This window comes from Leptodactylus fuscus, chromosome 1, assembly GCF_031893055.1.
Source record: "Leptodactylus fuscus isolate aLepFus1 chromosome 1, aLepFus1.hap2, whole genome shotgun sequence".
NCBI lineage: Eukaryota > Metazoa > Chordata > Amphibia > Anura > Leptodactylidae > Leptodactylus > Leptodactylus fuscus.
In genome coordinates, this window is record NC_134265.1 from 214,978,702 (window position 1) to 214,990,763 (window position 12,062).

General features: G+C 41.7%; 1 protein-coding gene across 2 annotated transcripts in view; it reads left to right on the plus strand.

Annotated features, from left to right (window-relative positions):
• Positions 1 to 12,062, plus strand: part of RANBP3 (RAN binding protein 3) — a 126,290-nt gene that overhangs the window by 57,522 nt on the left and 56,706 nt on the right. For both annotated transcript variants that reach the window (XM_075283490.1, XM_075283496.1), the window contains exon 10: positions 2,083 to 2,161. In XM_075283490.1, coding sequence (XP_075139591.1) covers positions 2,083 to 2,161 — 79 coding nt within the window. The remainder of the gene's footprint in view (positions 1 to 2,082; positions 2,162 to 12,062) is intronic.

Genomic DNA, 12,062 nt, shown 5'->3' on the forward strand with positions numbered 1-12,062 from the left:
AACATGATGCGGGGATTATTGCCAAACCAGTATATCCATTACAAAACATAACAGAATCCCAGCTGTGGACAGCGTTGTTTCAGTCTGGTTGGTCTTTTCAGCACATCGTAGGGAAACTGGTTTGGCTGGGTGAGAGACTTTAGACCAGGGTCACGGGATAGTAAGGGCTAGTTCACACGTAAAAACCGACTGGCTTATTTTGGTCCCGAAAAAAAAAGCTTCCTAATTAGGAAGCTGTCTTTTGACCTTGAAGCGTTAAAACACGCGTTAAAACACGTTCAGAATCAGCGCGTATAAAGCAGTTCCCATTCATTTCAATGGGGAGCTCCCATTGAAGTGAATGGGAGTGCTCGTAGTGAAAAAAGCAGCCCATTGATTTCAATGGCGAGCGCTCATATGCCGGCTCCCCATTGAAATGAATGGGAACTGCTTTATACGCGCTGATTCTGAACGTGTTTTAACGTTCACAATCAGGCAGCGTATCAGTAGTGTGAATGCACCCTAACTGCAGTCCTGCTGACTGTGCGAGGTGGGAAGAAAAACCCCAATTCTCAGGATAGGTGGGAGTCTCAGAGGTCAGACACTCACTGATCAGTTATTTATCCACTATCCTAGGGTTGAAAGATAAATGTTTTGTGACATAACCTCTTTAACCCCTTCCCGCCGATGGCATTTTTTGATTTTCGTTTTTGACTCCCCTCTTTCTAAACCCCATAACTTTATTTCTCCGCTCCCAGAGCCATATGAGGTCTTAATTTTTGCGGGACAAATTTTTCTTCATGATGCCACCATTAATTATTCTATATAATGTACTGGGAAGCAGGAAAAAAATTCAGAATGGGGTGGATTTGAAGAAAAAATGCATTTCTGCGACTTTCTTACGGGCTTTGGTTTTACGGCGTTCACTGTGTAGCCAAAATGACATGTCCCCTATATTCTGTGTTTCGGTACGGTTCCAGGGATACCAAATTTATATGGTTTTATTTACATTTTGACCCCTAAAAAAAATTCCAAAACTGTGTTAAAAAATTTTTTTTCTAAAAGTCGCCATATTCCGACGGCCGTAACTTTTTTATACGTAAGTGTACGGGGATGCATAGGGCGTCTTTTTTTGCGGGGCCGGGTGTACTTTTTAGTTCTACCATTTTCGGGAAATGTTATTGCTTTGATCACTTTTTATTCAAATTTTTATCAGAATCAAAACAGTGAAAAAACGGCGGTTTGGCACTTTCGACTATTTTTCCCGCTACGGCGTTTACCGAACAGGAAAAATATTTTTATAGATTTGTAGAGCGGGCGATTTCGGACGCAGGGATACCTAACATGTATATGTTTCACAGTTTTTAACTACTTTTATATGTGTTCTAGGGAAAGGGGGGTGATTTGAACTTTTAATTCTTTTTATATTTTTTTATATTTTTTTTAACTTTTTTTTTTTTTTTTGCATTTATTAGACCCCCTAGGGGTGTTGAACCCCAGGGGGTCTGATCACTAATGCAATGCATTACAATGCTAATGCATTGCAATGCATTGCAAAAAAGCATCCTTTCTTTTGCAGGCTGCATAGACCAGCCTGCAAAAGAGAGGCTTTGCAGACAAGCCTGGGAGCCTTGTACAGGCTCCCGGCTGTCATAGCAACATGACGTCGGCCCTGGAGCATGCTCCAGGAGCCGGCGATCCCGGGCAAAATGGCGGCGCCCATGCGCCGCTGGGAAAATGGCGCCTCCGGTGCCTTTGACCGCGGCGCCGGAGGGGTTAATGCCTCCGATCGGTCCAAGGACCGATCGGAGGCATTAGAGCCGGTTGTCTACTGTTTAAAGCAGTAGACACCTGGCGGCTATGGCGGTCGCCATAGTTACAGACCCGACATGCGCCGTACTATTACGGCGCATGTCGGGAAGGGGTTAAGGAGAATACAGCTGTACAGACACTTTCATATAGACATTACAGTCTATATGAGAGTGAGTGGCAGAACATTTAATGGCATGACTTTTTGTATGTTTTGTGGTTAATGTCACTTACTTTATATGAAGATCACATTCTTTGCACACATTTTCATTGTTTTGCAATTCTTTTTTGCAGCCTTGAAAATTCAGCGCACAAAGCAGATGCAGCTTCTAATAAATTTGTATTTGGGCAAAATATGATTGAAAGAGTTTTGGTAAGTTATCCAATATGAGCTTGGTTTAATACATAAAAGCTTTTTTCCTTTTGTTAGAACCGCCCCAAACCAGGCTGTACCAATTGTAGTACTTCAGGCGTCAACTCTCTTGCTCTCATTTCCCTCATAATTAACCCTAGAACGCATACCTGGGGCCTCGCAGGCCTGCCAGGTTACTTGTTTTCTATTTTCTGTAAAAGTACTTTAGTTTGAATTTTGAAAATCTAGGTAATCCTCAGGTATATAGTTGTTAGTAATTTCCAGTTATTCATATATTTTTATGTTACAGACATTTCGGTATAACAACCTTTTTTTGAGACTACCCCATATTCACGCACCTGGGGCCTTTTAGGCCTGTTTACAATCATCATGGAATAACTAAAAAAAAAAAATACTTTTCAAAGTTTATTGCAAAGTAAGGGCCCCTTCACATGGCTAATACGCTGGCTGCTTTAGAACGTGTAAACGTTCCGTAGCAGCGGTGTCTAAAGCAGATCGCATTGTTTTCTATGGGAGCCGGCAGACGCGCGCTCGCCATAGAAATGAATGGGCTGCTTTTTCCATTCATTTCTATGGGCAGCGCACGTATGCCGGCTCCCATAGAAAACAATGGGAACTGCTTTAGAGGCCGCTGCTACGGAACGTTTACACGTTCTAAAGCAGCCAGCGTATCAGCCATGTGAAGGGGCCCTAAGGATGCATTACCACTAGTGCTGGGGTCCGCCAGGACGGGATTCCGTAATGGATCTGACCTCCTGGTGACCCCAGCTAAGGCTGGCGGACGCATACCTGGGGCCTCGCAGGCCTGCCAGGTTGCTTGTTCTCTATTTTCTGTAAAATTACTTTAGTTAGATTTTTGAAACTCTAGGTATTCCTCAGGTATATAGTTGTTAGTAATTTCCAGTTGTTCATATATTTTTATGTTACAGGCATTTCGGTATAATAACCTTTTTTTGGGACTACTCCATATTCACACACCAGGGGCCTTTTAGGCCTGTACTAGGTGTGCATGTGATACTCAGTCTTTTTGTCTGTATTGTTGCTGGGGAAGAACTTTTATGACTCTGCTATTGCTGGGAAGAGTGTGGGGGGAGGTGGACCCCAGCGCTAGTGGGAATGCATCCTTACTTTGCAATAAACTTTGAAAAGTATTTTTTTTTTTTTTTTAGCTATTCCATGATAATTGTAAACAGGCCTAAAAGGCCCCAGGTGTGTGAATGTGTAGATTTCTATGGGTACGCGTTCTAGGGTTAAAAGGGAAGTTTGAATTGTTCAATACCAAAAATTTATATCCACTATAATGGGGTTGGTTTGGTGTCATTTTTTCACAGACTTCACTGAATGAAAAAGTTTGGGTTTGCAGTACTTTGTCATCCAGAATTTTTTATTTTTTATTTTTTTTAAACTGTAAATTTTACTGAAGTTTTCAAATAAACAGTAAACAGACAATCAAGGACAAGAACTTCTGCCAAAAAATGCAGAGAAACCAAACGATAAGGCAATAAAATCGCAACCTCTGTAGAACATGGAATCAGCAACCAATATAAAGTAAGGGAGAAGAAAGAATCATCCAGAATTTCTGATGCTTCAACACTGTTTGATATGTGTTCATAGGCTATGTATATGCAGACATAAAGTGAGCACTTAAAACACCATCAAATCTACATGAGAAGCAATCAGAAGTGCTTTCCCTTTTCAAGGGAAATGTAGTGACAAATGCAAACTGTACTGATGATCGGCATAATTTAACTCTCTAACACCTTTTCCTGCCTTAGACATATGTCCTACGTCTTGACAGGAATGTACTTCAGTAGCCAAGGATGTATGTAATACGTCCTTATTAATAATACTGATTCTTCAGGATCTGTTAGGGCTATGAAGATTAAAATGATACGTAAAAAAATCATCACAGATCTAGAGTTATTCGCTGGTAAAAATGCTGTTCTCAAACTCGCAGTTCTCTATTCCCTTCTACATATTTAACAGTTAATTATTCCAGTTTTATAAGAGTTTTCATGATTACCATGGTATCATTTTAAAGAAGATTATCTTCTTTAAAATGAATCTAAGATCATCTTCATAGACCAAACATATCATTCAATATAGAGCTTTGAAATGACCTCTTCCAGCCTAAGGCAGCATCTCTTATGGCTCTCTAACTACAGTAATGAGGAACCACATCCATAATATGTAAGCAATAAAGCGCCCATATTACGCCAATCTGAAACCAGCCTATGCATATGAATGAAAATGGTCTTATTCAAATACTACTGAGGGTGGGATCACCTCTGCTTCCCGGTCTCAGTTTTGCAGGTTTCCGTTTCCTGCTCGAAACTGGACAGGAGACGGAAACCTGCAGTCATTTTTCAAACCCATGCATGCAGGACTTTGTGTCCGGTTTAAAAAAAAAAAAAAAAGTTTCGCCGCAGAGAGCACAAAACGCTCACAGGCACTCACGGACGGACACTGTCTGCCAGGTTTCTGTCTTCTGTTCCTCACATCTTGCAGTTTTTTTTTTTTTGTTTTTTTTTTCTTTTTTGGAAAGAACCGTTTATTTGCAGAGAGGGGTTGCTTGAGAAAGTACTTTTGCTTGTAATCTCTGCTGCAGTTTCATGAAAGTGTGTAAAATGTTAAGTTGTATTTTTATATACTGTATGCTGTGCGCTCACAAAAAAAAATGCAGATTTTCAAATTACAGTAAGTGCACTATATATTTTTAACACAATGGATAACAAAGTATTGCTTGGAATGTGTTTTTGAGTATACGGTATATACTGGAGTACAATCCAAATTTTTCAGCACAGTTTTTGTGCTGAAAAAGCCCCCCTCGGCTTATACTCAAGTCAGCAAAAAAAAAAAAAAAAAAAATTATTTTTTTTTTAATGTATAGAATCTCCCATAAAATAGTGGGGGGAAAAAAAGTAGCTTTAAAAAAATAAATAAATAAAAGTTCTAAATCACTCCTTTCCCTAAAATACATACAAAAGTAGAAAATGACTGTAAAACACAAACACATTAGGTATCCCTGTGTCTGAAAGTGCCCGGTCTATAGAATATAGGGTATCTGCAGTGCTCCTGTTCTGTCGGAATGAGTTAATAGGAGCACTGCAGATACCCTATATTCAGCCAGGCTGAATTCCAAGTGGGGGGGAAAAAAACAGTGCTCAGGGAAGGGGTAGACAGACAACCAAAACACCCCTTCCCCAGCAACTACTGCATCCAAAAACTTCGACCATTTTAATTTTTTCAATTTTTCAGTAGCTGCTCCTCCCCCTTCCTCGGCTTATACTCGAGTCAATAAGTTTTCCCAGTTTTTTTGTGGTAAAATTAGGGGCCTCTGCTTATATTCGGGTCGGCTTATACTCAAGTATATACGGTAAGCTCTTTTTGATGTTTAGGTTTGTGGTATACATATGAGTTTTAGGTACAAATGTGTGTTACTGCATATTTATTTATTTATTTTTTAAATAATGTGTTTGTCACAAAGTTGCATGAAGGTGGACTTCAGTAAGCCATTCAAACAAATGCAATCATCAGGTTGTCTACTCTTCAGACATATAGGGGATTTAGGGGTGCACTTGCTTTTCAAGATGTGTAATCCCTACAGAAAACTGGGAAAACTTATTGACTCGAGTATAAGCCCTTGGGCTGGTCATGTGTATTACAGCTTAATAACTCCATTTGCCTCATAGAAATAGCAGTTAACCCCATCATGTCCCTCACATTAACCCCCTGTGTGCCTCACATAAGAGTTACTGATGTGTGGGACATGGAGGTAATAATTAAGTATATTCATAATTAAGATCCTTTATTAGTACCCCCATGTGTCTCACACAGGGCCGCTGATAGGCCAGTATTACTGCTACTGGCGTCAGGGGCCCAGCCAAATTGAAAAATGGGGGGGGGGGGGCTGGTTTTGGACCGCCACCGTGTGCCGGCCCCCTGGTGCCCGCAGCAGTTGTGTGTCCCAATTTCAACTCAGATCTGCGTCCAGAGGATGCAGATCTGAGTTGGACACATACGCGGCTACAGCAAGGAGCGGACACAGGTCAGCTTCTTGCTTCACTGCTGCACGCCGGCTACTGCTGCCACTGCTGCACGCCGGCTGTGTAGACGCGATGTGATGACGTCACATCGCGTCTACAACTATGCGCGAGTGAGAGAAGAGGCGCGCAGACAGCAGCGGGGGAACGAGGAAAATGTAAGTTTAATGTGTAAACTGAGGTGGAACGTGAAACGGGGGCAGATGAAGGAGAGGACGGCATGACACTGGGGGCAGAGATGGAGAGGACAGCATGACACTGGGGGCAGAGATGGAGAGGATGGCATGACACTGGGGGCAGAGATGGAGGGACATGAATCTGGGGGAAGAGATGGAGGGGACATGAATCTGGGGGCAGAGATGGAGAAGGGGACATGAAACTGGGGGCAGAGATGGAGGGGGGACATGAAACTGGGGGCAGAGATGGAGGGGGGACATGAAACTGGGGGCAGAGATGGAGGGGGGACGTGAAACTGGGGGCAGAGATGGAGGGGGGACGTGAAACTGGGGGCAGAGATGGAGGGGGGACGTGAAACTGGGGGCAGAGATGGAGGGGGGACGTGAAACTGGGGGCAGAGATGGAGGGGGGACGTGAAACTGGGGGCAGAGATGGAGGGGGGACGTGAAACTGGGGGCAGAGATGGAGGGGGGACGTGAAACTGGGGGCAGAGATGGAGGGGGGACGTGAAACTGGGGGCAGAGATGGAGGGGGGACGTGAAACTGGGGGCAGAGATGGAGGGGGGACGTGAAACTGGGGGCAGAGATGGAGGGGGGACGTGAATCTGGGGGCAGAGATGGGGGGACATGAAACTGGGGGCAGATGAAGGGTGTATATGAAGCTGGGGGAGAGATAGAGGGGGGGCATATAATTTACGAGTGACTGTAGGGGGATTATACTGTGTGCGGGCACACGAAAAATTAATGAGAATGGGCGGAGTCAACATAAAAAAGGGTGGGGCTAAATTTGCCGCAACGCGCAGAGTGCGCCGCAGATTTTGTCCCTCTTTCGGTTCTTCAAAAAGTTGAGAGGTATGGGTACAGGGGGCAGTGGAAAGATGTTAGAAGGGGGGGGGGATTGTTGGGGCATCGGGTGTGCGGCACTGCGGAGAGGGAACTGGGTCAATAATATATAAATTTTTAGCTGGAGAACTACAAAGCACACAATACCTCCAAAGGTATGTGTGCTTTGTATTAATAATGATGTAGGCCGCTATGCTACTAGCATAGCAGCCTGTTTGGGGGTGGGACTTTCACTTTAACCCTTTCACTGCCAGGCAAGTAGCTATACGTGCTCCCAAGGTGGCAGTTCAGTAGCTGAGGACGTAGTTACTACGTCCTCCCTACTAATGCCGATATCTCTGGACTGCATCAACATATCTTGATGCTTTAAAATGCATTTTAAAGAAGAGAATCTCATCTTTAAAATGATACTAGGGACTTGATGATTATGCTTACAGTCTTGGAGCGATTCACTGTTGAAAACACTATTTGTCATTGAGATCCAACTGCAGATCTCAATTCCCGACAGTGTTTCAACAGTGAATCGCTCCAAAACCGTAAGTATAATCATCAAGTTCCTGGTATCATTTTAAAGATGGGATTCTCCTCTTTAAAATGCAATTGCAAGCATCAAGATATGTTGATGCAGTCCAAAGATATAGAGCTCCAAAGTGTCGTCCCCCCCCCTCCTGTTTAAGCAAGCAATTTGCAAACTTTAACAGGAAAGGAAGAGGGACAGGAGCAGTTCAGAAGAGAGAGAGAGACAGAGAAACAATCAGACTCTGTACATACACTGTATGTGACAGTAGGAGGGGGGTGGCAGGGACTCTATTGTCCCTATTAACCCTTCTCCTGCCAATCAGAGAACATACTATACATTTGTCTCTGATTGTCACATACAGGTATAATCTAATTCCCCCCTGAGCTTTACTAGTGGGGTATTATTATACCCCTTGAACATAACCAGGAAGTTTATTGGCGCTGTGACCCAGGCATTTACCATTGTCCAGGTCGCAGCGCCAAAAAAAAAAGTGTCGCACCAAACACTTACACAACATATACATAAAGTCGCAAATAAAGTTTACATTTCACCCAATCCCTGTCCTGTCTATACCTGAGCTTTCTACAGTAAAATGCGTCTCTAGCGATATCCGTTACACGCTAAAATAATAGTAATAACGATTATCACTAGAGATGAACGTATAGATTGCTAAAATTTTTATAGGGGGATGGAAAATAACATTTTTATGTAAAGTCCTATTTAATTTGCATGTGCAAAATGGGATGGCGCATTTCTGCGATTTTTGGCGATTCTTTAACACCCGCCCCTGTAAATATATTCATCTGTGGTATTTATGAACTCCTCACATATTGCAGTTTTATGTACAGTACATTATGTTTGCAGAAAGGGATTGCTTGAGCCGCACTTTAGTGGCAAATTTGAATTTTTGCGCAATTTTTGCTAGCAATCTCTGTTTGCCGCAAAGTTGAATGAAGGTGGTTGTATATATGAACTATTAAATTGTGTTTTTATATACGGTATGCTGTGTACTCTGAAAAAAGTTAGATTTTGGTATCACAGTCACCGTTTGGTAGGTGCAGTATAACTTTTTAACATATTAGTGAACAACAGCAAAATCCTGCTTGTCTTCTGTATTCGTGTTTTAGGGAGTCTGAGCTCTTGTTGTAGTTGATGTTTGCAGTACATATAGTATAGTTACACATTGTATACACCATAAGCTATTATTTTAAAAGTATTTTGTGTATGAATGTGAGATTGAACATGAGTTTTAGGTGCAAATATGTGTTTTAGCGTATTTTTTCAAAAAATTATTTGTGTTGGTCGCAAAGTTGCATGAAGGTGGATGTGGCTATCGATGACCCATTAAGATATTTGTAATCTTCAGGTTGTCTACTTTCAAAAAATATATAGGGTTTAGGGGTTCACTTACTTTTCATGGTGTGTAATACCTACATTTGATAGGATGATACTTTTTTAACATTTCCAGCTTCAAAGCAGATTTTTGTTCCTTCCAGTTCTAGCGATTTTCTGAAGACACGTGCATGCGGGTGTAGGCCATAGTGATATGAATGAACTCTGCACATGTTGAACTCTTATTTTTTAGGAGGTTTGGTGCATTTAATTTTTTGTTTGGTTTCCGCTTTTAACAACTAATATACATTTATTTGCATTTTTTCATAAAAATTCACTTTAAATCAAAATTGCATGAAGGTGCCTGTTCGTATACAGTACCAAGTGGCATTCTGACAATGCTGTAGGTGTGTACTTTAAGAAAATATATAGGTATGGGGCGGGGGGGGGGGGGGGTTGGATGCTTTTTTAATGTTGCAATTTAGGTTTGATTTGTTCATCTCAAAACTGTGAAAATTGCTCTGGCTACTGGAGGTGCAAAATTTCCAGAGACCCTTGGCAGCGAAAAGGTTAAAGGAGTGTTCACATTGCATTTTTGGCCTCACTTGCCGGTATACGTTGGTAACCAGTCACAATCAGCTACCCACTTATCCTTGCACGGAGAACTGCAGGCCCCCCCTTTTTTTAATGGCCAGTTCTTCGTGCAGGGATAAGTTGACAGCTGATTCTGACTGGTTACCAACGTATCCCGGCAAGGGAGGCCAAAAACGCAATGTGAAAAAATCCTGAGGATTTATTAAGAGGACTTATAAATGGTGTTGGCTCTCTACAGGTGCTTTCACACGTAGCAGATTTTACGTGCAAATAGAATCTGATTAAGCCTTGTAATGCTGCTAAATAAAGGGAAATTTAATACATAATTGGTATGTTGCAAAATAAAGTAGTTTTAAAATGGCGGGGGGGGGGGGGGGGCAGACACATAGGCTGTACGGGGCCCCTAAATTTCTGATGGCGGCCCTGGTTATAGGGAAAGGGGGTGATTTGAATTTGTAATACTTTTTATATATATTTTCTTTTTTTTTTAAATAATTTTTTGGGTCTGATCACTAATGCAATGCATTACAATGCTAATGCATTGCAAAAAATCATCCTTTCTTTTGCAGGCTGCATAGACCAGCCTGCAAAAGAAAGAGATTGCAGACCAGCCAGGGAGCCTTGTAAAGGCTTCCGGCTGTCATGGCAACGTGACGTCGGCCCTGGAGCATGCTCCAGGAGCCGGCGATCACCAGCAAAGTGGCGGCGCCGGGAAAATGCCGCCTACAGCGCCTTTGACCGTGGTGCCGGAGGGGTTAATCCGGGGACCGATCAGAGACATTAGAGCCAGTTGTCTACTGCTTAAAGCAGTAGACACCCGGCGGCCATGGCGGCCGCCTGGCTCCCGGGCAATCGCCATAGTTACACACCCGACATGCGCCGTACTATTACGGCGGATGTCGGGAAGGGGTTAATCAAGCAAAGAAATGATTTTTTTTTTTTTTTTGCCTTCTCTCATTAAAATGCTATAAAAAGTGATCAAAAAGTCACACGTACTCCAAAACAGTACCAATAAAAAGCACAGATCGTCCCGCAAAAAATAAGTCCTCAACCGGAAAAAAAAAAATGCTACACATCTCAGAAGATGGCGATGCAAAAAAAATAAAAAATTCTTCAAATAGTTTTTTGTTCTGCAAAACTAGTAACGCTTAAAAAAACAATATAAATGAGATATTGCCATAATCATATTGACCCGCAGAATAAAGGTCACCCGTTACTTATACGCTACGCTGGGTGGAAAAAAAATTCTAAGTTAAAAAGCAATACCAGAATTGCTGGGGTGGTTTTTAAACCACCAAGAAACAGTTAATAAAATGTATTCTATAGTTTGTGTGACATCCTTGTCCCCAACTGAATCATTGGGATCATTTGTGAGTTTTGCCTAGTGGCAGATTTGTTTTGGATATTTTTATATATGCTGACAGCATTTTTAGGGGTTTATAAATAAATGTTAAGCTTTATTGTTATTGCATCAGTGCTGATTTGATTGAATGCTGCAGGTATCTACTTTCAGAAAATATAGATACGGAGGGGGTTTTTTTGTATCAGTGTTGCAATTTAGGTTTTATTTGTACATCTCAAAAGTGTGAAAATTGTCCTGGCTTACCAGGAGGTGCAAAATATCGCAAAATGGCAGTGAAAGTGTTAATTATAGGGTGTTACTATAGCTGTAAATAATTTTGCATGAATGAATATTACAGATGAAAATGAGAAATTTTTGTAATGAATCTTATTAAACATTAGTTTTCTTCCCCACTTCCCAGCCAGATGTACTGTAGTATTATAGGAAGAGGGGAGGGGATAGCAAGACTAATAAATTGTATGCTTTCCATGTTTATGTAGTTTTTTTTTTTTTTTGTCACATTGTAATGTCAAGTACTGTCTATTCTTGTATCCTCTGACTTGTAAAGTGCTGCGGAATATGTTGGCAGTAGAAAAGATTATTATTAAGACACTCTAGTGCTGTTTTAGCACTCTGCAACAATGAAGCAATAGGAGAATCCTGTGCCACAGATCTATGTGTGTAGGCATTCAGTCAGGAAAACATATAATGTAATCATTGAAGATAACCTTAAGGAGAACAACTTAAAGGGGTTGTGAAGGAATTTCAGAAGTTGGGGAGGAGGCTGGGGAAGTTGAAACATTTAAAAAATATATCATCGTTCTCTCTTGTCCATGGCTCCCCGGTATCCACATCCACTATCTGATCCAGCGCTGCTTGTGACCCCTAAGCAAATCACCCATCAGGAATGGAACCAGTGACGTATGTGAGATCACCGGTGAAATCTCTAATAATTTTAGAACTTGGAGACATATTTGAAAGAGATTCTCATCTTTCATAACAAACACGCTTTTGTTGGTTTAATAATGGCAGCTCTATATCTAAAACATA